The sequence below is a fragment of the Choristoneura fumiferana genome, chromosome 14, assembly GCF_025370935.1.
Source record: "Choristoneura fumiferana chromosome 14, NRCan_CFum_1, whole genome shotgun sequence".
Classification (NCBI taxonomy): Eukaryota; Metazoa; Arthropoda; class Insecta; order Lepidoptera; family Tortricidae; genus Choristoneura; species Choristoneura fumiferana.
In genome coordinates, this window is record NC_133485.1 from 12,256,157 (window position 1) to 12,282,951 (window position 26,795).

Here is a 26,795-nt window from a genome sequence, read left to right on the forward strand (position 1 = left end):
CTCTAAAATATACCTACCAGCTGTTGAAGCAAATTATACGGCGTTCTATTTTTGCTCGGCAATTAAAATGGGCAACCGTATCATTACTTAATGAACACTATAAATTTACGGAACACAGTCGCGGGCAATGGTTTTACAATAAGCCAACCTTTTTCCATGGTATATTGTATTGGCATATAATCCTAGAATATCTTACATATGAGTTTCAAAAGTAAAGCTTTACAAATAATGACACAACAAGGGGTTAAATGAACGCAATAAATGCGCTAGAAGCTCGGCGTGCTCTTTGTTTCCACGTGTTGGTCATTTCGCGTGTTAGCCATTTCACGTATTGGTCATTTCGCAATTGGTCATTTTGCGTATTTAAGGTATTATTTTCATTGGTCATTATGCGTATTGTTCAATGAGCGTCTAAAGGTATTAAAAACAGATTATTATATAGCGAGTGGGTTGCCTAAAAAATCTTTGACCAAGGTTATGAAAACAACAAAAAATCTACAAGTCTGAGCTGACTGTACTATGTCATGAAAGTTATGCGCAAATCTCAGCTTGAAACAAGCCATCGTTAATTATTATGTCCGCTACACACTTAACCTGGTTGCCCTTCCATTTCGCATAATGAACCGTCGGACGCATGCATTACAATATGACAAGAGGATAATCCCATACGCCCTAAATAAAAACCTTATTATGACCACGTAAGGCATGTCTTGGAACGTGGGTCCAAAGAGGACGGAGTCAGATTCGCGGGTTGAATGTACAGCTAAGGAAGAGCAACTGGTTTTGAAGCGGTAAAGGTTGTTAATAATCCGAACGGCAGGATCAGGGGGCTACTACGTAATTCGAAAACGAAGTTCGTATTGTAGCATCCCTCTCACTCTCGTATTAAATAATATTCGCATGAGCGGGACGGCAAGATACGAAGTTCGAATTTTGCACTTCGTAGTATAGAGCCAGATGTATGTAACTTCTACGACGTACTGTTACTAAGTCAGCTCAGTCAGTTTGATCAGCTAAAATATGCAAATACCTATAAACGGGCAATTCTTGCATATTTATTTATTACGGGGTTCTCGGCAACCACTCTAAAGATTTCGGTGCGGATTTTGGGGATGAACAATCGACTTAGTCTTATCCTTATCTCAGGGAATCTTCTTCCAGTTCTAGTATGAGCGCGGTCGTCCAGGTAGGTACTTAATAAACTAGTTGATCACGACCAAGGAGCTTATATACAAAACTGGAGGTTGAACGCCGAACGAAGAAGTTTGACCTTTATTGCTTATTTATATATTCCATCTCTTTCTTTCAAATTTCACGAATGACTTCCATCTCTTTCTTAACTTAACTAAAGAAAGAGATGGAATATATTCGGGACGTAATGAAGATCAACATTTCTTGTTTTAAGCGGATGTTCGGCGTTCAACCTCCAGTGTTGTATATAAGCTTCTTGGTCACGCTGTGCATCTAGATGGCCATGCCGAAACATGAAAAAAGTGTCATTGACGTAACTTAATTATCTTCGACTCCGTGGCTGATCGTAAAAATTAAAAAATAATACTTTCCACCCTAGAGATGAAAACGCAATTTTCCACCCGGCTACCCATGAAAATCAAACTTTCCGAACAGGAGAGATGAAAATAAAATTATGATGGCACCTTTTGAGGCGCGGAAGCGGTGTAGACGATCTCGTTCTACCTTGATCAAGGGCTAGATCCGGCGTTGTATCAAATACCCTAGTAAGGGCCTGACCACATCACCACGGCGCGACCTCGTAATGTGAAAAAAGCGCGGCGCCTGAGTGATACACGATGCCGAGCACTTGACAGACCCTGTTAATTTGCTCTTGCAATAGGCCTTGGTGATGTGGCCAGACCCTAAGTCCAACCAATGTCCTAGAATCCAACTGACCTTCGACTTAACATCTGTCGTAGTTGTGGCGTGCCTCACCAGACTGCTGGTGATGGATTTCCCTTCAAGCTGCTGCTTCGCCAGTTCTATTTCTTTCTTCTTCAGCTCGAATACCACTTGGAACAGGTCCCGCATTGCTATTACTACCTGTTGAGAAGACTCGAGTTTAACCCAAACCAATACAGTCAGATCACAAATCATTTACATTTCAAAGATAAATTATTACATGTAGGTACAGTCAAGTGTAAAAATATGAAAAATAAGTACCACAGACTCTTATTCCGACGCAATAAGGCCGTAGTAAAATATTTTTGAGTGGTTCGAATAGATACTTATTTTTGCACTTGACTGTACGTAATGTTTTTGATCTAAGCTATTATAACCCCCGACGCAAAAAGAGGGGTTTTATAAGTTTGACGTCATTGTCTGTCTGTCTGTCTGTGGCATGGTAGTTTTCAAACGGATGGACCGATTTCAATGCGGTTATTACGTGAAAGCGAGTTCACTTGCAGTGGTTCTTAGCTATGTTTGATATAAACCGGTTCAGCCGTTTTTGAGATAATGAACTTTGTAATAACAATATCCGGGTTTTTCAACTTTATAAGTTGGTTACGTCATGTCATTGTAACGCATAAGATATTTAGATAATCTTTATAGATACCTCCAAATTATACCGTTAGGCCGGCTTCACATGCACACGGTCACGGCACGGCCGCCGTGCCGTGTGCCGTCCCGTGTTTAAGTAGAAATGTATGAGCTACATAGACAGCTTTCACATGGCAAGGCGACCGTGCCGTGACCATGTGCGTGTGAAGCGGGCCTTATGTTAGCCATCCAGCCACCAGCCAACTTAATAGACAAATACAGTGTTTTACAATCTGTGGGACGCGACCCCCAGGGGGGTCGCGGATGCCCCTTAACGGGGTCGCCGTATCTTTAAAACAGATACTCCCACCGTTATTAAGTATGATTATTCAGTGCTTGTATTATCTTCGTAAAATACTGTAAGTGGAGGTAAGCAGAGCGTCGCCGAATATTTTTCAAACCGAGTGGGGTCGTGACATCAAAAAGTTTGAAAAACAGTGAACTAATATTTTTACGGGTTGTTCTGGAACCTACTTCAAAAAAACCGACCAAGAGCGTGTCGGACACGCCCGAAATAGGGTTCCGTAGCCATTACGAAAAAAATAAGTAATATTTTTCTAAGGATTTCCAAGTTTTGGTAGGTATATTTTATACCTTAGGCTGCTATTTACTCTTAGGGGCTGTTTCACCATCCATTGATTAGTGTTAACTGACGGTTAAATGTGATGCCGTCTCCGTCTATTCGAACAAAACAAATAGAGACGGCATCACATTTAACCGTCAGTTAACACTAATCAATGGATGGTGAAACAGCCCTTAAACTACTAATAATTAATGAACTAAAATAATTTCCTTGCTCACCCGCGACCAAATCACCGATCGGTCGCGGTGAGCAAGGAAATGATTTTAGTTCATTGATATGGACCTCCGCAAAGTAACGCCTGATTCAATAAATTACTAATAATTCTCAGGAAAACTAAACCGTTATAGTTTTCCTTGTAAATTTGATATACTTACTACCATCCTGAATTTTTTCAAATTTTTCCACCCACCGGTTTAGATTTTAGAAGGGGGGACGCTCGATTTTAATGAAAATTTGCACTTTAAAGTTGAATATTGAATATTTTGCAAACAAATTACTGAATCGAAAAATCGTTTTAGCAACCCCCTAATGGTTTTAAAAGACCTATCCAACGATACCCCACACTACAAGGTTGGATGAGAAAAAAAACACCTCCACTTTACGTCTAAGTATGGGAGGTAATCTTAAAATTTTTTTTTTCATTTTTTATTGTACCATTTTGCCGGCATAGTTTAAATATATATTCGTGCAAAATTACAGCTTTCTAGCATTGATAGTCCATGAGCAATGCCGCGGACGGACCGACAGACAGACGACAGACAGACAGACGGACATGGTGAAATAAGGGTTCCGTTTTTGCCATTTTGGCTACGGAACCCTAAAAAAGGACGATGTTGTTGATTCGGTTTTGCATTTTTTTTTGAAAGTTCATAATTTCCGTTTGGTCCCCAATAACCAATAAGTTTGAAGTAGGAAGACCAATCCCAACCGGGACAAATTCGAAAAGATTTTTTGTGCATTCTTTTGTTCAAGATTAATTGCATTGAGGTAGATTTTTGTTAGAAAATTGCCTGCTACGTACATGTTTGTTTCGTAACCTTGAAATAATCCCTTGAGTAAGCAATTTATATCATAACAATGTAACTACTCATAAATTCGCGAAGGCTTAGTTACATCTTTTATTAAAACAAAAAGATTACAAACTATCAACACGGACTGCGGTACTACTTCGTAATACTTCGCATATAAATGAAATATTTATTTTCTTCGTATATATTTCGTATATACGTGATAGACAGGTCTCAGTTAAACATATTAGAGCTGTTATGTGATAATGAACGATAAACGTTATGATATGAGTATGAATGACACTGACGTTAGCATAGTGCAAACAAAGTTACAGACGTGTCTCGCCTAGGAACGCCCGCCTGCTGGTACAGTTGAATGCAAAAATATTGACTTACCTAACCCTTCAAAAATATGTACCACAGACTCTTATTGCGACGTAATAAGGCCGTGGTAAAATATTTGTGAGTGGTTCGAATAGATACATATTTTTACACTTGACGGTACTGATTGGTACCGCGCAAGAATTTATGAAGAAATAGCTGTTGGACAATGTATGGTCTCACAATGTTTTTACCTCATAATACATGGTAGGCTTTAATACTTTTTCTGTATAGCAACTTTATGTTAGCTCTATGGTTGTCACATAGATTCTAGTTTCCCTTCTCTTTCCGCTGTCAAATTGGGACGACATACTTTTCGTGTGTTAATGATTTACATTAAAAACTTAATATTGTACCGCTTTTATTCTGTGCAATAAAGTAATACAACATAGCGAGTGTGTTATTCTACGTTGTCTGGCTCTCCACTGATGTTTAGCTGCTCGCCTGCAGACACCCACTTGGACGATCGAAACGTCCTCCTCTAACACTAGCTTAGGTGTGCATTCTTAGCTTATTAGCATTCATTACAAAGATGCACCAGATCATGCATGCCCCGGTTTTATCGTGGACCGTCTCCAATTTTTTTTAATACAAGTTCTGTTCAACATTTCAAGTTTAAAAAAAGCTTGCGCGTGTATCAATTTTGCACATACGTGGATTATTTACTGAATTTATACTACCACGTTACTTTGCACTCAGTATATCTATTAGCTAATAAGTATTATGGCAGTATGTTAATTGATCAGATCACGTGGGGAGATCTCAATTGATTGCTTCCTCATACGGCACGACGATGATACCGTTGATATGATAACACTATCGTCCCCACTACGCAACTAAGGGGGGGTTAAAGCCACAACAAAAGACAGACATCAAATTGTAGCATGTGTCTTAAGGGCGGTATTAAGTAAATAAGAGTTGTGAACGAGGCTATTAAGCCGGAAGTCAATGACTGAGAGCTTTAGTCGAGCTTCGTATTACCCATAACCCCCGTAAAACATACAATGTTTTTCATTATATTTTTGAGGAATCATATAATTTGTTGGAAAACTATTTTTCCAATACCCTACAATACAAATATTTTTTATTGATCACCACAAATTAGTACAATTAAAACCCATTAACACTAAGCTCCACTCGATCCACTAAGCTCTTACGCTATGCCTACACATATCCCACAGCAGTCATTTCTATACCAGTGACACGTATACGTGTCACAGACGTAATACATTCCGATGCCAATGACACGTCTGTGACTTTTTAGTTCTTACTCCTATGCCAGTGATACGCATGTCGTGTCAAAATAATTCGTACCTCCTAAAGGCTGGCATAGCGTAAGGGCTTAGTGGATCGTTGCCGGAGCCGAATGTGACGATCAACTAAGCTATTACGCTAGACATTACGCATATCCCACCGCAGTCACAAATACGTGTCACTGGCATAGGAGTAAGAACTTAAAAGTCACAGACGTTGTGTCACTGGGGCCGAACGTGTTAATAGATATAGTACCTAACTAACAACCAGGGAGTGAAATTTTGGTGCAGTTGACAATTCGGGGTTTAGGGGTCGATGTGTGTCAAAAATTAGACATTTTTTCTGTTAGTAAGATAGATCTATGTCTTTAATCCTTTGGATTTGCCCTCTAATTATATTACAACTACCTATACCCGCAATCACTTCCGACTTTCCATAAAAGAAGAAATCATCCACATAAACATTAACTTTATTCCTCCCCAAACAACCAAAACACAGCCGCATAATTGGTACCACCGCGTACCAGTTTCAATAATTTGCTTTGTCCAATTTGTCCATTATCCTACAGATGTGCTTTACGGAATGGAAAATACAGAGTTAAGGGTGAACATATGGAAATGCCATAATGACATTTAAGAATCGAATAGTTAACCAATCTTGAAGGCCATCTTTTAGGGGTCCTTGAACATTCGACCTTGAATTTACTTCGCCTACATACCAATTACCTTAATAAACGAAGCCATTAACTTTAACCTCCTAAGTCCTCGCGTACTTTATAAATCACTAATTAACTCTAAGAATAACAGCCGAATGTACTTTATAAAGTACAAATTGTTCATTGAATAAAGAATTCTAAGAATTTTTAAATAATATCCCAAATTACAAAGCAGGTCAACCAAGTCTAGGTCTTAAACGATAAGTTTGTTAAAAATGTCAGGACTCAGGAGGTTAAAGAAACTTATTAGAACAAGAAACAGACGGAAACTAAACGAACAAGCAAGGAGAAATTCGTGTCTGTACTCCTGTCCAGTGGTGGTGTAGCGGTATAGCACGTGGCACGGAATACCGAGGACCTAGGTTCGATTCCCAGCGCTGGTCTATTTTCTGGTTTTTCTGTGCGTCTATGTTTCAGTTTGTATTTTCGATAAACGAAACCAAGCTGAGAACTTTTTATAATTAGGATTTCCTACTTTTACGTTGCACTGCGCTCGATCGCAACCACCATTTTCTGTCTGTAAAATGAAATAGTATTCGATGGGGGTGGGAGATGGTACATGTGATTATGAACTCGTTAAAAAATTACCTCTACTTGTGACCTGAGAATACAAGGATTTCATTGCAAGAATATCTAAGAGAAATATCAACTGTATGCAAGCATGCCTTTAGAGCAGACGTTTTCCAACCTTTTGGTTTTAACGGCACACTTTCAGTTCATCAAATTTTCACGGCACACCAGTGAAAAAATAGCCAATTGCGAATCGGACTGGCGCGTAGAGAGTTCCACCCGCTCCGCCATTCCTTCCGCTCCGTCAACATAACAACCTGACAACGCGAATCACACAAAATTTGGCCCACTCTACATACAAAATTACCTATTTCTGCATACATTTGAGGGCCAGATTTTTTGCCGCTCAGTATTTTATTTATTTTATTTTATTTTATTTTATTTATTTGGGGCATCAACAGCAATACAGTACATTATAATAGGACTTAGGTATAGCTATCATGCTCACTTCGCGGCAATCGGGGCACACCTGAAAGTATGCGCGGCACACCAGTTGAAAACGTCTGCTTTAGAGACTCAAATCACTAGCACTATATATTCAATAAACCAGCAGATAGTTTTAAATATAACTTTTCCATTCTCAGGTCACGAATTTATCATTATTATTGACATATTTTTTAAACAGTTTCTTACTTGACTAGCTGCTTTGTCAGTCTTTATCCCGAAGAACCGATGCCCGCTGTCAGGCGAGCCGAATATGTAACCAAAGGCCCTCGAATCGGTCATGTCTTGAGCGATGAAGGAGATCTTGTGCACTGGGTGGTGGTACAGGGAGTCCTGTGAATGTTTATAATAGACAATAGAACTCGGCAATATTCACAGTCATTTGAGGCCACGCAAAGCTATGCGAGGTAGCTGCGTGGTGCGCGTGGAAAAATCGCACCGAAAGCTGTGCTCAGCGAGGCTCGGAAAATGAAGTAATAGGTTACTAGAAAACATTAACCAATAAATACCTATCATAATAATAAATTTAAATGGATTGGGATGAAATTTGTCGTGTAGATAGCTGGACATCTGGAATAAAACATGGGCTACTTTTTATTCCGATATTCCCACGGGATAGGGATAAAATCTCGAAACAACAACCGCTGGGCTTAGAGTCATGAAATTTACATGATTGTTTTTAATGTAACGTCAATGAAAACCACGATTTAATTTTCGGGAATTCCCGCAGGAATTTTTAAAAATCACAAAATTTCAATTCAGCTACTGGATCTAATGATTTACGTGTGCGATGCCGCGGGTGAACACTTGTTGTTTAATAAGCGTCGTCACAGTTCTTCATCATTGACAGCTCATAAAAAGTATGGAAATTCATTGGTGGTGTCAAGAAGCAAGCAGCTTAAGAGGAAACCTAAGGGCTAGAGAATTGAAAAATAGGTATTTGTAAAATCTATTGCAGTCACCTCAATCTCAAGCCTCCCCCTGCAGAGTGCAATAAAGACAACTGCAGCTTGGACAAATACATAAAATCAACGTTTCATAATCCCCTGATTTCTTCTCCAAAACTTGACCTATTTAAGTAATTATTTTCATAAAAAAATAAAGAAAGGCTTTAGCCGTGTTCCTATATGTTTTCCTTTTTTATAAAATCTAGCCTTATTTGTTTTCTGGATGTTTGAACACAGCGGAAAATATGGCATTTTTTATCTTATCTTATCAACGACCATTCGGGAGACATATGAATCAACAAATATCCATTCACAGTGTATAGATGTCCTTAGTTTTAGAACATATATTGCAGTAAGGAAGTCACTATTATCCTACAAGGTAAGGTTTTCCAATCCTAGATTACAGACCTTGGTTATAGAATTGGATTACTCACCCCAGTTTTGTCGTCGCGCAGTCTCAGGCCGTCGATGGCGACATGCACCTGTATCCGCTGCTTGTGCTCGCCTGCGGCCCGAATGGCCATCTTGAGGTCCGCCAAAGCGTCCTGGCACATCCTGTCACCCCGCGCCTCCGGCACTTCCAACACACCAATCAGTTTCGCACGAAACGACACGCCTTCCCCCAGGAATCGCCCCGGCTCGTTCTTGTCTGCACAACGCGATTTCCATTTTGTAAACCCGTACCCGTTCCTCAAATTGTCTAAAGCGATCGTCATTTTTTTTTATATCCACCAGCCACAATTAAAGGTCATTCACTTTTAACGCTGCAAAACGTGTAAGCTCGTAGGCATCGTGAAACTCAACTACGTTAAACAACGACCAAACAATTGTGCAAGCATGCGATGTATAACAATGTAGAAGCAAAACATTTGGCAACAACACATGTAAATTCACGCAAAACACGCTCGAAATAAACCCCGAAGCTTAGACACGGTACCTTTGCCGATGAGGCTTTTGAGCTCAGATTTTTTTGGCGACATTATTATTTTTTTATTATTAAGCCAAGCTGATATCGCGAGTGGAGTGCAAAATAAAAGTGAGCCCGGTTGTCCTATTTCGGTCCTTGTTTACAGTGCATCATTGTCGGTTTAATTAAATTTCCTGTTTTTAAATTTAGATTCTCGGGACACGAGGGACTGCTATCTGGGATATTGCGCGCCTCACATTATAAATCATGATACTACCTACTATCATGATGATAGTCTCGAAAGGAAACACATTAAGAATGTAATTTAACAAGGATAAGAAAAACCACGTAAAGAAACTGCGTACTAAGTGTCTAGAAATATTAATGTTAATTGCTATATTGCGAAGGAGCATGCTTTGTTAATATACGTCGTTAAAATTCTTCTAACAACAACCATCTAACCACAGGAAAAGTTTATATGGATTTGTTACTATTGAAATAAGTTATTAGTTTGTTTGATCTAACAGAAGCATGTTTGCGTATCAGTAAAGTAAACAGAAATGTGTTTTACGATAACGCATCTTAGAAAGATAAGTCACAACGAACATCTGAAAACGTTAAGTGTGACGTGGAGAATTGGAGTTGCTTTTTAAGCTCTGCCATTTAGGTTAGTCCCTAAAAGGATCGGTAAGCGTTAGTGGGCGGTATGCAGAGATGGCTGAGACCAATGAGTGGCACGAGATCACATATAATGCTCTTGTGAGCCAGACAGAACACTGCTAACGTAGATACGTGTTGTGTATACTACTGACACTGTCCTTCCGTTTTGACCAGCTGATGTTAACACCTGACCAGAGACCGTATTGTCTAACGCTCTGACGTTCGCGATCGCCCTCGCCCTCGCTATCTCTTTCTACCCTCGTCTTATACCGTATGACAGAAAGAAGTGGTGAAAACGATTGTGATGAGTGTGTTAGAGTCTAACACAACAGTTAGACAATAAGGCCTCAGTTGTTAGGATAATTATTAAGCAGTTAGTAGACCACGTAGAGCTCACAGACGATCTACACCATGCAAGGACAACATCACACAACGAAGCATGAATATTATCACTTGTGAACACAATAATACTTACCGAACTGCCGCAAGAGGTGCTGGAAATGACACACCTGCATTATTTCCCTTACAAAACGGAAAAATGTTAGTTACTCCCCCCGCCGCGCCGCTCCTCGCCACGGGCACTCAACCTCAACACCCTCTGTCCAAAATAGCAGGGCCACTAATTATGACATGGAACTAGCAGTGAACGACGGCTCAGAGTGAACCAGCGAACTCCGGGTGAACTTCATAGCAGATCCATGCTCCTTACAACATACATCGCAAAATATAAGTACTCAAAGCGTAGATGCTATGTGATCGGATTTACAATTGCGCTATCTAGAACACTGCATCGTAAATGAAATGATAAAGACAGAAACAACGTAATGAGCGTAAGCGTATCGAGATAAACACGTCAGTGCACTCACATTTGCAAGGGCTGGTTTTCTTACGAAGGGTTTGCATTGGAAAGTCAGTCGGTAACTTGTGATTGAACATCGATAAATCGCTTTAGACCTTTGGTATCACTGAAATGCAAGACACTGTTGTAATGCACTCCACACGGTTTGGGGCACGGTCAAATATTGTTGAAGTTTCACTTGGAGATTTATTGATTTTTACTGTCGCGTTTTACGTGGTCGGTGCGGGGTTTTGTTTCGTGAGTCGACACGGGCGCCGGGTTATCGCGGGTTTAGACTAGTTTTAATTATTTCTGTTGCATTAAGCTTTTAGTGTTTATAAAGGGTGAGAGATGCCTCAGCCGCGGTTGCCGGCACATGGGCTAGGCTCGCACGCACACTAGCGCACAATGCCGTGTCCGCGCGAGGGTTGCCGCGCACACAAGCGCAGAACAACCCTTGATCAATATTCGTACGGGAACCCTACTCTATGCAACTTTTATGGTTCCCTCAGTGGACATGCGTTCGCGTGTGATATACGATACTTCGAGCCAGTATCGTTAATGAATTCAGCTTGTTCGTCAGTATATTAGACGAATAATTTATCTTTTAAAATATTATATTGGTTTGTACTTAACACTTTTAGGGGTAGGTACTACAAGGGAAAAAAATCTCTGAAAAATTTTTATGTTCAGAAAAAAAAACCTTTTCGTATAAAATATCAAAAATTAAATACCTATATTATTCACTAGATGTACTGGTAATTTTTAGGTATGTTGTTTTCATTTTATTTACTCTGTGGTGCCAGATGACATTCAGTTAAAATAAATAAAAAGAGAAGAAAAACTTGCTTTGTAAAACTCATCACATACTGGAATGGAATCCATATTTGAATTTGCTTATTAATAATAATAATCTTTAAAAAAAAAAAAAGTTAAAAAAAAAAAAGTGTTCCATGAATGCATGTATGTAATCCCATCATGATTGTACAAAAACAATTGACAAATATTTAGATACATGTATAAAGGCAAACTTATCTCTTTAAGAAATCTCTACAGTCACCTTTTTGAGTGTACAAAAACCGCATTTATCAATTAATGGTAATTGGTTAGCAAAATTAATCTCCTTTGTATAGCTGACTAGCTTACGCCTACGGTTTCGCCCCATTGCGAAACTTCCTTTCCTGTGGAAATTTCCCAAAATCCCTCCCTATAACCTTGTCTGAATTACAAAAAGAGATGTTTTTTTTATCAAATAGCTGGCAAACGAGAACGCGGGTCACTCGATCACCGCCACCCATGGACACCTACAGCATTATTAGGACTGCGAGTGTGTTGCCAGCCTAAAGGAGAGGGGATAGAAGAGGGGTGAAGGGGGAGGGGAGTAAAAGGGGGAGGGGAGTTGGGCCTCCAGATCTCCCACTCACCATACGAAACACAGTAGCATAACTACTATTACTATGTTATGCAACATTTAGCTTTTTGTCATTTAAATTTTCCCCGCCCACACTGTTTTCTAAATAACATGAACAGTATACCTAATTATGTTTGTACAAATCTTTTGTGGAGTTTGATTTGGAACTCTTAAGGAGTCAGCAATGTTAATGTCATAGTCACTTGTCACTGGTCATATTTTATAGGTGTAAGGTTCTACTATGCACGGAGTCTACAAAATAAACTAACTCAGTTTTAAATTTTTTTTTTAATTGCTCCCATGTTTTTGCATGCAGTTTCATTCACTTATTGATTCACACCACTAAAGTTAGAATTATTACTTGTGATGTTTTAAATACAAAATCTTTATTCCAATAAGCAATTATTACAGAAGTAACTTAGTCATCACCCCTTATCATTTTAAATTAAAGTTCCTGGAATTTGATGTATTGCATATGTGTCTGTTACGTAAGCATTTCAAGTTACAATTAAAGAAAGTTGCTCAGCTGCTTAAGTAATACTTATTTGCAGACAAACTAATATTACGAACTCAATTAAACTGAATGTATGTATTTGCAATTTTTTTCTTTATTATTATTGCTATAATAAACTGCAATAACTGCAACTGTGCCAAGATGCAGTGTGTATTTAACTGTACAATATCATGATCGTTTTTTGGAGTCTTTTTGTATTTTTTATTTCAACTCCAAATTTGTTACTTTTATGGGTATCCCGTGAATACCATATCAAAATAAATATTTGAAATGTATTTGATTGCTTAGTAGTGTCATCTCTTGTCTGGGTGAGCGGTTACTTCCGAAAAAGTGTGACGTCTCTCGATGAGAGCGAAACATAGATGTCGCAGCTGCTACTTAAGTAGCGTAGTAGAAAAAAGCAACCTGAGATATGTGTGCGTGCATACGAGAAGTTTGTGTCTAGACTCCTGTCCAGCGGTGGTGTAGGGGTTATAGCACGCAGCACGGATTGCTGAGGACCTGGGTTCTGTTCCCAGCGCTGCTCTCTTTTTCTGATTTTTCTGTGCATCCATGTCTCAGTTTGTATTTTCGATATGTACAATATCACTTAGACGGTAAAGCAGTGTATGAGGAGTAATTATTTAATTTACAACTTCGAATAACAGATAACATTCATTCATTCATTTGTAAACTTTACGAAGTTTGCTTTCTTGATAAGAAAAAAACATGTCTTACCTTTGAGAGCCATGGCATAAGATTAGTTCAATTCTTTGAGAAGCCCTTCAATATTTTTAAACGAGATCAAATAAACGGACTATTCAACCACTTCCATAAAACTATTACATATAAATACGCTTGTTTCATTAAACTGGTACTGGCATTGTTAGTCACAACACAAGACAAATTATTTACGCGTGTATGCTTAAATCATGATACATCATTTTGATGTTATTTTGCACAAAAGATCACCTTAGAATAACACAAATCGTAAGGTTTGGAAATTTTTAAATAGTACACAGCTGAACGAAATTATATGAATGAATGTCATGTCAATCAATTGTCATGTCGTCCCGTCGTCCGTGACGTGCTTAGTGATGCCGGCATTGAAATTTATGAAAAGTATCGATAAAATAATTAACTAAGTGACTTAGAACGTGATCAGTATATTTATTTCCATAACAATTTACATTGTGTCTGACAATATATATCTATAAACATGACATGTATATTACAGCATGTTATGAACTAGAGATGGGTAAATCCGGATCTGAAGATTCAAAAGAGTCAGATCCTCAAGCGGATCCGAATCCCTTAATGACTCCTTTCAAATCTTATCGACTCCGGAGTTACTAACTCCGACCAAGTCAAGCCGGATCGAGCGGCTCGTGATCGCCGTCACACTCACTCGCTCCGCTTTCGATCTCGGCTCGGCTCGGATCGGATCGGATCTTATTACATTTGGTCGGGCGCTGAGTGAGCCGGTACCTACGTCGGTACTCGGACTACTCGCTCGGTTATATTGGAAAGAAATGAGAAGAATTAAAACACAATATAATATGACCGGAGCGGGCGACGCTTAATTTCACGAAATATTAAGCAAAAATTGCAGCGAAAAATAGGTCTTATGGCACAGACTTTCAATCATAATATTGACTCGAATCATTAGGCAGGCAGGCTTGCTACAAAACAAATAATCGCTCGCTCGCTAGAAAGCTAGCATGTATGTATGTATGTATTTATTTTGAAAATATCAACACACACTGCCATTTTAACACTGTTTTCAAGCTTCAAAGAATCAAACAGAAAACTAGTAGGTACTTAAAGTAGCTCTTAGCTCTTTAAAACTGCACAATTTAGAATTTTTCAACATCAAAAGGACTAAACTAATCGGTACTTCAGTTCAGTACCTTGACCTTGGTACCGACCGAACCGAGCCGGGCCGGAGTGGACATAGATAAATTAATAATCGCTCGAAAGAACCGGAGTCAATAAAGGAGTCGGATTCAATAAGCGGATTCGGTACCGACACCGAAGCTGGATCTAGTGTCAGATCACTTCGCGGAGTTGAGATTACCCATGTCTATTATGAACAAAACACTTAATTCTAGCATACAAATTAACAATACCATAAAATTTGAGCCACTTTAGGACCACTTACAGGTATCCTGACTATTTTGGATTAAAAGAATAGGCACTGGTTTTCCGTTGGAACAAAAGTATAATCAAAGTCACATATCAAAAATCCATAGACAATAAAAAGATGTATTAAAACCTAAAAGACTCTAAAAAGTTGTGCAATCTTGCACATTCTCCCCTTTTTTAAAGGGACGAGGATCCGGGCTAACTTCTTCTGTGATCTGAGAAAGGCGCCAGCAGCGGTGGTGACTTCTGCGACTCGAACTACCCCATCTCGTCCAGGGTACAGCCGGGTGAAGCGATCTTTGAGCCACGAACGACAGAGCAGATCGGAATCATTAAAATCGCAGAAAATTATTATGCCAATCACTATGTCACTCTCTGCAATTGCGGGTGGAGTGCAGCTTCCTGTTCTGGGTGGTAATAAGGATAGATTTTCGTTCATCCAGCATTGCCAGAAATGATCGGCTAGCCTGTCAGCACTTCGCCATCTGCTCCTGCCGAGATCAGATTTGTTAAGAGCTGCGGGAACTGGGCGCTCAGATGATGCTCCGAGAATCAGGTGCGCTGGCATTAGAGCCTCGTCGGCATCTTCCAGCAAAATACGAGTTAGTGGCCGTGAATTTACCAGAACTTCAGCTTCTGTCGCAAAGGTTGTCAAAACTTCATCAGAAAGAGCTCTTTCTTGTAGCGTTTCTTCTAGCACATATTATTCTTGGCGCTGCAGATCTGTTGCTTTCACGTTCTCGCCATTAAAACTTGATGTATTCAGTCGAAAATTAATGTTGCTACGACTATTTGACGAGGCATGTGATAATTTCGTTGATGTAGGGTGACAACTTGAAAAGGGGCAACTGCTTTGTGGCAAAGGCTTTCGGTTCTTCTCTGTCGTAAGATGTGGACTTCAGATAGTTGTAAATCACCTACAGATACTCTTCTGGCGAAATTGAAAATTAGAAGATATTGGGCATACTAGGAGAGGATGTGCAAGCAGGTTGGAAGGTACACAAACTTCCTTCTAGACGAGGCAGATTAAAATGAAGGTCTCGACCTTGTAGACTACGCATACGCAATAATGAAATGAATTGATGCGCTTTGCCGTTGCTCGCACCATTCTCATCCAGGAGCCGAAATGATTTGGATTTGCGGAGACTGGTGCGGGCAGATCGGTTTCAGTGATGAGATGAATAAGAGCATTTTGTTTATACTCTTTACGGCCTAGTCTGCTAATATCGATCTAAAGCTCAGCGGGCCAGTCTGAAGAAATTAGGAAAGCAGATACTGAACTGTAGCGACATTCTGGAGAAAACGGAGAGTGTTTAAAGTAAGTGGCAACATCCGCAGCGTTTAAGTCACTCGGGACCCCACGAAAGGCTTGAGGGTGCGAGCGTCACTACGAAGCCAACCCAGAGCGGTAGTTGAATTAAACCAGAAACCACATCGCAAAGCATCAGACGGTGGGCTTCGTCTATAGACGTCGCAAGACGTGCAGTTATTAAATAGAGCGCCTTGTAACTCTAAGTCGAAAATTTAAACAGATTTAGGTGGCGAAAGCTGTACTTTGCCACAGATGAGAGAGAGAGCCTAATGTCACCGTCCTTGTAACTAAGGTGCCAGTAGATGACAGCTGCAAATGCACACTCACTCGCATCTGAGGACAAATAGAATTCGCAACTCACTGCCTTGAGATCACTCAAGTTATAGCGCCGTGGAATAGGCAAGCTCTAAATTGAGATTAGGCCTTGGTACCGTAACTTCCACGCAGCGCAATCTCCTTGAGGGAGCTCTTAGCTCCAGACAACACCCTTGCGCCAAGCGTCTTGAAGCAAGATGCGACCGCAAACAACGATGAGAGCGATGCGATGGTTTCGAGCGCCGTGCACTCGAGAACCTGCACAACGCACTCGTGCTCAGCGCTGTGGGCTTAATTTCTGTTAATTTTATTGAATTGAGTTTACTTTGTGGCCTAATAAGATTTTCTAAATTAAAACGATATTTTTTTATTTCAGGCTCGTTCAGTGTGGTGTGGTTGACAACGTCAACTTGTCTAGTCTTGCTGCAACCGAAACCAAACAAAACCCAGCCCAAAGCAGTCAGAATAGCAACAGGTTGTGTGTTGGTTCCCTTGCGCGTAGCTATGGCAAAAGATAAATGCCAGTTATCAATACCTATGATCACCATTGGTTTAACGTCCTCATAACAAAAATTGCCAGCTATGTCAGCGAGGTACGCATACTTGCGCACGCTCTCGTGATGTGCAGACTGACGAGCAGCACCTAAACCACTAAAAGATCTCGCCTCTTTGATGCAGTGTGTTTCAGTCGAGTGGCGACCCTTTATATTGAAATTGACGTATTGTGCGTTAAAGTCTTTTTCTAGACCACCTACACAATCTAAATGAATTAGTTTTTCAGGGCCCTTAGCACCAATCCTAGCAGAAATGTCAGTGTCTATAAAGGTCCCTGTGGAGCCGTCATCTAATAATGCGTAAGTGTTAACACTACCAGAAGGTCCTGACACGGTCACGGCAACTATTTTCAATAGCGGGCGAACGGAAGACTCTTTAGGTGACGATGAAGTTGCATGCGTCAATATTTCGTGGTCCGAGTCATCGGACGGCGATGCCGGTGCGAGCGCCGTGGGCGCGCTGCAGGCCGCGGGCGCGTTGCGGGCCGCGGGCGCGGCTGCGCTGGAGATCGATGGCGCGGGCTCGTCGTCGTTATCGTCGTCTTCCACGTCGACGTGCGCGGCGACCGCGCGCTCAAGTTTTGACCCATGCAATAATACGTGATGACGCATGCCACAACCATCTACGCTACATACTTTTTTAGTGCAAGAAGGTTTGAATTTGTGAAAACCTTTTTGGAAACATCTGGGGCATAATTTATTATTTTTGATAAACTGCCACCTATCATTTACTGTCATTTTGACAAATTTACTGCAATTAGATAATCCGTGAGTTTGTTTACATAGCGAACAAATATTTTCGGAATTATCAATCGTGTTTATTGGTGATGGAATGCTATTCGAATTATTTTCAGCAACAATATTTACCCTGTCTCTGTATGCGGTCTGCCGAGCGGCGCCGGGCGACGTATAATCCATCACGCCCCCAAACCTATACTGCAGATCGACTTCACGCGACAGGAAATCTGCGAACATTTCTATTTTCGAAACGCAATCAACACAAGAATGGGCATAATCCAACCAACGTGGACGCAGCAGTAAAGGCAGCTTGCTCCACAGTGCTTGAAATAGCTCGGGTGAACATAAATAATCCGGCTGATTTAGCAGGCGGATAACTTCTACGCAGTTGCGTACCCGGCTCGCAAAAATAGCGAGATCTTTGCCGTCATAGTTCACCTTAGGCAATGCGCGCACCGCCGCCACCTCGTGCATGACGACGAGCTCGGGGCGGCCGAAGCGCGCGTCGAGCGCGGCCAGCACCGCCGCGGGCGCGCGCGCCGCCGCCAGCAGCCCCGCCACAGCCTCGCGCGCTGCTCCACGCAGAGCGCATGACAGCCTCGATAAATTGTCACTTGCCGACAAACCTTGAGCTGTATTTTCGTAAGCTCGTTTTAAAGCTAACCAATCTAAATAAGACTTGCCGTCGAAAGTAGGCAAATCCGTCTTCGTGACGGGAGAATTAACTTTATTTATTAACTTCTCCAACGAATTAACTAAGCGCGTCACTCCTCCGTCTTCAGGACGATACTGTTGGGGAGAGCGATCACATGCCACGGCACCCAGGCCGCGCGGTGCTCTCGGTCCCTGTGTCGCGCACTGGACCACGGTGTCATCGAATCTGAAAGGCGGATTGGCACTAAGTAAATGTTGTTCGGTAGGATTAGGAATCACATTATTTACCCAATCCTGTTCACTAGCACGACTACGCGTGCCGCGGCTACTGCCGCGCTGGCTAGCGCCCGCCTCTATGGCAGCGAGACTAGCTTTCAGCTCAAGTTCGGCAACATGCCGCTCTCGCTCCGCCGCCGCCGCCTGGCGCTCTGCCTCCAGGCGCTCGCGTTCATTTTCTATGTCCGCTAGTCGGCGTGCGTGCAGGGCTTGAGCCTCCAGCTGCCGCGCCACTATGGTAGAGCGTGAGGTAGCGCCACTTGACGTGCGGGAAGGTGCCGACTGTGCGGCGTGTAGGAGCGGGTCCGCGTTTCGCTGCACGGACGAGGAAGACTCCTGATGCCGAAGGGGCGGGTCCGCGCTTCGCTGCACGGACGAGGAAGACTCCTGATGCCGAAGGGCGGGTCCGCGCTTCGCTGCACGGACGAGGAAGACTCCTGATGCCGAAAGGGCGGGTCCGCTTCGCTGCACGGACGAGGAAGACTCCTGATGCTGCACGGACTCCTGATCCGGACGACGAAGACTCCTGATGCCGAAAGGTCCGCGCTTCGCTGCACGGACGAGGAAGACTCCTGATGCCGAAACGTCCTGATGCCGTCCGCGCTGTGCGCTTCGCTTGGAAGACTCCTGATGCCGAAGGGACGGACGTGTCATGCCCATCCTGATTACGAGGTAGACTCCTACTTGTTGGGCACGTTTTGCACTTTTGGAACGCGTATTCATAATTTTTACCGGTAGATGGACCAATATTTTGGATTAAAAGAATAGGCACTGGTTTTCCGTTGGAACAAAAGTATAATCAAAGTCACATATCAAAAATCCATAGACAATAAAAAGATGTATTAAAACCTAAAAGACTCTAAAAAGTTGTGCAATCTTGCACACTGACACTAATTATAATAAAGTGAAAAAAAAAACAACTAAAAGAAAACAAACAAAAGTCAACATTAATAGAAACAACTTTTCAACAACAACAGCTTTTCAGAACAAAATTATGGATAACTACGATTAAATTGCACTTATTACTTACTTTAGTTTTAGTCAATATACCACATACGGGACTTATCACGCTATTATTACACAAGTAATATTTACCTCGACGTTTCGGCAACGTTACAGTTGCCGTGGTCACGAGTAGACTGAAGTGTGAGGTGTCAAGTCTGCCTAGCAGTGCGAGTTCTTTGAACTACCCGCACCTGATCACTAATAGTGCCGGCACTCGTATCACGAACTACCCGCACTTGGTCACTTTTATTAGTCACCCTATCACACCGACACACAACACTAACAACGTCCGATCGTCCCTCCGAACATTCATCCCGACGCCGACACTTATTAATAACAGGATTCCACGAAGATGAAAGCTTATACCCATCGTCCCGGTTGAAATTCTTATGCTTTTTTATTTCAACCGCTTCACGTACCATTCTTGAGTAGAAATGATGTTCCGTGGACAGAATTTTGGGATTGTGAAGCTCAATCCAGTGGTTTGGCCCTGACTCCAACAAATGCTCGGCTATGGATTTCGTGGAATCCTGTTATTAATAAGTGTCGGTAACAAATTAGTTAATTTAATACCTATATTGTTCACCATTAACTGAGCTAAAAACACTAATTTTGGATCACGTTCAAAATTAGGTACCTACATCCAGTATAAGAAAAAAAAAAAACTAAATTTTTCAACGTAATGGTGATAATTTAAATGGAATATGATAAAATGTGGACAGAAATCACAAAAGGTGCTTTATTCGATCTTCTTTTGTCATCTCAGGTATAAGGGCAGTTTACGTCTATGTTTATGCTGCAAATTTTCGACACTCGCAAGGGAATCAAAACCTACAGGGTACTTCCCGTGAACTCTCAGAATCTTGAAATTTGGTACGAAGTAACGTCTTATAGCACCGATAAAGAAAAAATTGCGAAAAGCATACATTTTTAGTTACATCGTATAATAAAAATATGTTTAATTATTGTATGGAACCCTCGGTGCGCGAGTCTGACTCGCACTTGGCTGTTTTTTTATTTACTTATACAATAGCGCAATAAAAAAGGCAGTAATGCTAAACTAATCCAAATATTGTTGAATTTATGCTTTACTAACGGAATTTTGAAAACCTCTATGGGAAAATCATTAAGTACCTATTCTAAAGTACACAACCACAAACTATACTGAGCGGCAAAAAATCTGGCCTTCAAATTGAAGGTACTGAATACATTAAATGTATGCAGTACCTATATTATAATAAAGAGAAGAGAACCAACGTTTGCACAACACTATAATAAAGCCATTAACCACTTTTCAAGACAAATGTTAAAACGTTGAGTATTTATATAGCTGTCAATTGTCAGGCTTTTAAAACTGTGTCTTAAACGTTTTAACAAAAAAAATCTGTTCGAAGTATCGTTAATAACGCTACAGCAATATCTACCTGCAGAAAAAAGTTATTTCAAAATCTTCAAATTAGAAAATAAATCTTTAATTAGAATGTTTGTTGAAATAAAGGACAGTGTTGACTTTAATTAGAATTAAAATAAAGTAATTAAATACATAAATTATATATCAACCAAGTAAGAATTGTATGTATTTTATTTGTTTGTTTAAAAATAAATGGAAAATCCCTCCAGTAAGAATGAATACTGCTATGTTTTTGTATGTGAAGTTTTTAGCAACACTTAAACAACTTCAAGAGCATATTTGTTGGGATATTTTGACATTATATACTCTTTGTTTGACAGTTTAAACTTCCGTTTCACATGTTCGTTTGTTTGTTTATTTTTTCGGCCGGCGGCTATACTTAATCTCTATTTATCCATCTGTAAGCTTAATTGTTGCTTTATTCATTCAGCATGAGCATTTTATTTAATAATAAAAACAATATTTATATAGACCACTGCAAAAACATATCAAATATTTACCAAAATATATCTTTTGGTGGTGTAACTGAACCTTACGAATTCAATAAAAAGCTTTTTTATATTTGCCGTGATACGAAAGTATCTAGCAGAAAGAGAAAATTCGCAAATGATGAGTTACAGAAAGAGGTAAGTATTTAAATGGCTTGATTTTCTTTTCATGCCTATGTTTAAAAAAATATACATATTCTGCATGTAATTATGTATTATCCTTGCGGACCCAAATTAAAAACATCCTATCAATTTTGGATAATTGCTTGATTTATTCTAGTTATTTTATTCCAGTGCTCGGAAGTCAAAGCAATGTATGAACAATTTTTGGCAGAAATCCCAATTACTTTAAAAACAAAGTGTAAAATGCAAACTCAGTCACCATGCAACACTAGTGATGTACGCAATTTGGCACAGAACCTATTTGAGTCAACAGTGTTTGATCATAAGGGAATAAGTGGTGGCAACAACTCGGATACTGCTTTAAAATCAACAATAAAAAATGAAACTTTTCTAATTCCTCCTAATTCCAGGTAAAAAATAAAACCTGCTCACTATACACAATGTGTACAGTTTAGGTCATAAATATATATACTGTTTTTTTTTAGCATTATAAAAACGGTAAACAATCTTGACGAGTCTTTTTATTGTTGAAAAACGTTCTAAAAAAATCAGTAATTATTACTTATGATACCAAAAGCATGTAAATGATCATATGTCCTTGCTAATTGTTACATATTTGCTGTGACTTAGTTTTCAAAAGTGTTTTTCAATAAAAAGACATGTCAAGATTGCTTACTTTCCTTCTAATGCTAAACAAAACGAAGTATATACAGCTATAGCTTCAAATATTAGTGGCATAACAGTTTATAGATATTTTTGTTGTCTCTGAAACACATAATAGGGCAGAAGTACCGGTTTTGGCCACCTTAAGCCCGTTTTTGGCCAGTTCACATTTGAAGTCATATATAAAAAGTTATAGTATTAAAATAATATGTTTAGTGAGTTTTCAAAAGTTTATACTGAAACGAATAAATTTTGTAATGATTTAATACTATAAATTTATTTCAAACATATATTTAAACAATAAATTACCATAAACGGTACAGTGGCCATAAATGGTACTTCTGCCCTATTTATGAATTTTGCTGTACTTTCTTTGGATCACAGATAAAGGTGCAACCAAACTGCTGCTTAAAAAACGGTGACGGCACGGAATCGCAGTGACGCACCGTATGCGCACCTTTTTTATTGCATGCTTCCAACACCGCTGCTTAAAAAACGCAAATGGTGCGGAATCGCAGTGACGTGCTGTAAACGTCAGGTCTTTACCGAACAAAAGTCGTGACGTTTACGGCAAGTCACTGCGATTCCGCACCATTTGCGTTTTTTAAGCAGCAGTGTGGAAAGCATGCAAAAAAACGGTGCGCATACGATGCGTCACTGCGATTCCGTACCGTCGCTGTTTCTTAAGTTTGTTTGTAAAGACAGTCATAGTGGCCTGCAAAATGTTTCAAGTTATTATTGAGATTGATTAATGACTTCAGTTTACAGGTTCTACTGTGGCTGTGTGAGTGAACAATGTAAAAAGCTGGCAGGAGAAAAATTTGAACTAATAGTAGCAGATCCTCCTTGGTGGAATAAGTACATAAGAAGGCTGAAGAATGCTAATGATAAGCTCAGGTGCTCTTTACTCAATTCTAACTATTCACTCTCTCTCCTTAGGAGCCAGAGAATCTGGACTTTGCAGGAGAAGTGTTTGATGAATGTGGCCATGGAGTCTTCCAATGAAGCTGGCATAGTCATACAGGTGCACTCAAGCCTCGAAAAAAAAGCTATCTTCACCATCATCATATCAGCCATAAGACGGCACTGTTGGACAGAATCCTCCCCCATAAACCTCCAGTTGCTTTGGTTGGAAGCAGCCTGCATCCACAGTGAACCTGCAGCTTTAACCATGTTGTCCATCCATCTCGTTGATGGTGGTTGGTGGTTAACTATCCTAATAAGCTTATATTAAAGTAGCCTTTACTCACAGCTACACATATGTAAACCAATAAGTTGAATTGAAAGTTCGAGGATTTTGCCAAATTTCCCTTTGAAATTCAAAAAATGACATTGCGCATTTCATACATGCTAGATAAATAAGTTTTTGGTAAAAAAATCAATTTCAAATACAAGCTTTTTTTTGCTGACTGTCCTTGTATTGTCATATAAACTACATTTGCATACCAAATTTCAAGTCGATGCTATTAACCGTTGAAGAGTTCCGTCCTGTGGAGACGACCCTGGCCGGACTACTAGGATGTTACTACTAGGTTATTGTCACGCAATTTACATAAGTATTCCAAATTTAAAGTAAATCTGACTATTGAAAGTAGGTCAAATTTAACTTGCAAGATTTGATTACAGACAGACAACGAGAGAGGTGAAACTAAATATAAGCTTGTAAAAATATTCCTGCCAAATTTCATATCTACCGGTTGCAATATTCGGCTAACATGAGAGAGGGCACACAATATCGCGCGCAAAATAAGCGTGGCGCGGTATTCTGTGTGGCATCTTTCACGTTAGCTCGAATATTACAACTGGTACCTCTGTGCCGCACCGCCCCGCCACCGCTCTGTGTTTTTCAAGCTTTAGGGCCTACGCTAGCTGCAAGGCTACTACGAAACTCGAAGTCCGTGTCGTGCGGTCCCTCTGACACTTATACTATTTAATTCGAGAGCGAGAGGGACCGCACGACACGAACTTCGGTGCAGGTATAATCCGTCGCACGCGACGCCTGCTGTTAGCGCTGCTCATACTATTTTCCAATAGGCGTCTACCTGCTCCGTGCAAACCGCGTCAGCTAGCGTAAGCTCTTAGAATGTACAAAAATCTGTTATATTTTGTACATCTAGATATGTTTAAGAATATCGCGACTTGAACCAAATTCTTTTCATCCAGTTACTCCATGATGTACAACGAAGATATTGCAGCCATACCTGTAAAAAACCTACTCGCTCAGAACTGCCTTATCGCAATTTGGTGCACGAATGCACCAAGCAACATTGCCGCTGTCAAGGACCTGATATTTACCCAATGGGGAGTTGAATACGTAACCACGTGGTATTGGATGAAAGTAACCACGGACTTGGAACCGCTATGTGACTTTGGTACAGGGTGCAAGAAACAACCCTACGAGAGGATCATTTTGGGCAAAGTTGGAGATGTGAATGTCCCCAAAAAGCAGTTGGTTGTGAGCGTGCCGAGCGCTTTGCATTCGCACAAACCTCCTTTATTAGGTATGTTCCCTATATCTGTGCCTGCATTTTTGGAAACTTTATATTTTACCGGTATAAGGCTGCGTTTGCACCAGGGATGGGATGAGCAAGGATGTGTTGAGAGGAATGTGTTTGTCAACCAATAGCGGAGCGAAGATAGGTATGTAAATTAAGCGATTCTATTGGTTCATGATAAACTTAGGGTTGTTTCACACGTACCACAACCACACCACGTCGCACGGTCAAGCTGTGGTTACGTGTGAATAGTGTCGCTGCAGCATTTTGCAGTTGCATTTTGGTGCCTACAAAATGTGGTTGTAATGTGGTTCCATCGTGTGCAGACGCAGTTATACTCCGGCTTTCATAGAGGAAACACGCCTTGACTTGACTGAGCCTACTCATGGAATTCGAACAGGAAACATTGGTGTTGCTATCCTTGTTATGGCTTTTATTAGTAAGAAGAAGACGTCGGATTGAAGGGGGGAGAGCGCAGGCGCGTGGTTGCGATGTGACCGGCCGGCCGCTGCGGTGCCGCCGGTGGTTGCGTTGCCGTTGCGATGTGGTTGCGATGTGGTCGTATCACACACGCGATCGATAATGACGGCAAAATGTGGTTCGTGTGAATTGCACTATTTATTTTCAATACAAAATATGCGCCCGACCATGTGGCGTGGTTGTGGTAGGTACGTGTGAAAGAAGCCATATCCTCGCAATGCCGTCGCACATCGCTGGTGGATATGCAGACTAAGAAGGCTATGATTATCAAGGGAAGTGTGAGCTTTCTACATGTGATAGAATTTTTTGACATAGGATCAGTAGTTTCATAGATAGGTATCTAAATACAAATATACAAACAAGGTCACATTAGAACTGGGCACAACATTATTAATCCATTAATCGTTAATTAACGAAGTTGACATTTTGACTAACGGATTAATTTAAAGTTACCATTACAAATGAAAATGCTGACGAACTCACTTTTTCCAACCTTTCCTTTTCGTTAATCGTTAATTCAGTATGTACTATGTATCAAAAAAAATCTCGCTTTAATTGCGCCGCGCCACGAAAAAACAATACTCACACTGTTGAGGCAAGCCAAAAAATACAAAAATCAAATTTCTATAATGTGGTACCAGATTAATATTTAACGTTATCCTCCGTTAAACTTCTGAAAGTAAAGTTTTAACGTTAACGAAGTTAACTTTTTAGTAACGAGTAACGATTAGCCAATTTAGCTATTTGATTAATGGTACCCACCTATGTCAATAAGTGTCAATAACCCCCAGGCGTCGTCGCACTATTTTAAACCGCATTTTCTATTTCAGATCTTCTGTCACCATATCTGAAAGTACGCAATCCTCAAACATTGGAGCTGTTTGCTAGATACCTTCTCCCAAACACCACCAGCGTGGGTTATGAACCTTTGAAGTGGCAGCACATATCGTTATATGATAAAGTTATTTGATAGAATAAAATTATGAAGGTAAAAATTTGTTTAACTTTGTTTTTTTATTACAAGTTATTGTTTATAACCTTCTTCCAGGCGTAGTGCATATAGCGACCACATAAATGTACACAAATATTCGACCATTATAAATATTAATTAATCCCTCATAGGTAAACACTATTCTTAAACTTAAAATGTGACTCATTTTGTGGTAGCGTATCTAAATGCGCGGGGCCTGGAAAAGGATTAACTTGTAATTTTTGTCTGTATGTTATGTTCGAGTTGAATCTTGCAAGTTAAATTTGCCTCACTTCCGGTGGTCGGATTGACTTGAAATTTGGCATTGTAATTTTAGTACGATGACAGATCAATAATCTGGTAGTGAAATCGTAGTGGTTTGATTTTAGAAATCATCCCATCA

At 40.3% G+C, this 26,795-nt stretch overlaps 2 protein-coding genes across 5 annotated transcripts; one reads left to right on the forward strand and one right to left on the reverse strand.

The window, feature by feature from the left end:
• Positions 1-986: 986 nt before the first annotated feature.
• Positions 987-13,831, reverse strand: LOC141435016 (protein disabled-like). Its single transcript, XM_074097531.1, has 5 exons — positions 13,502-13,831; positions 8,889-9,103; positions 7,697-7,840; positions 1,909-2,055; positions 987-1,013 (listed from the first exon to the last, which is right to left on the reverse strand). Exons 1-5 carry the CDS (start codon positions 13,512-13,514, stop codon positions 987-989), a joined length of 546 nt encoding a protein of 181 aa, XP_073953632.1. The 5' UTR covers positions 13,515-13,831.
• Positions 13,832-21,528: 7,697 nt separating this feature from the next.
• Positions 21,529-26,421, forward strand: LOC141434656 (N(6)-adenine-specific methyltransferase METTL4-like). 4 transcript variants are annotated; one of them, XM_074097082.1, is made up of 5 exons: positions 21,529-21,799; positions 21,956-22,194; positions 23,216-23,344; positions 24,611-24,948; positions 26,253-26,421. In XM_074097082.1, exons 1-5 carry the CDS (start codon positions 21,605-21,607, stop codon positions 26,390-26,392), a joined length of 1,041 nt encoding a protein of 346 aa, XP_073953183.1. In that variant the 5' UTR covers positions 21,529-21,604; the 3' UTR covers positions 26,393-26,421. The 4 variants fall into 4 exon arrangements, with proteins under 4 accessions (XP_073953183.1, XP_073953186.1, XP_073953184.1 ...); XM_074097083.1 differs by having other exon boundaries at positions 21,721-21,799; positions 21,942-22,194; XM_074097085.1 differs by lacking the exon at positions 24,611-24,948.
• Positions 26,422-26,795: the final 374 nt, after the last annotated feature.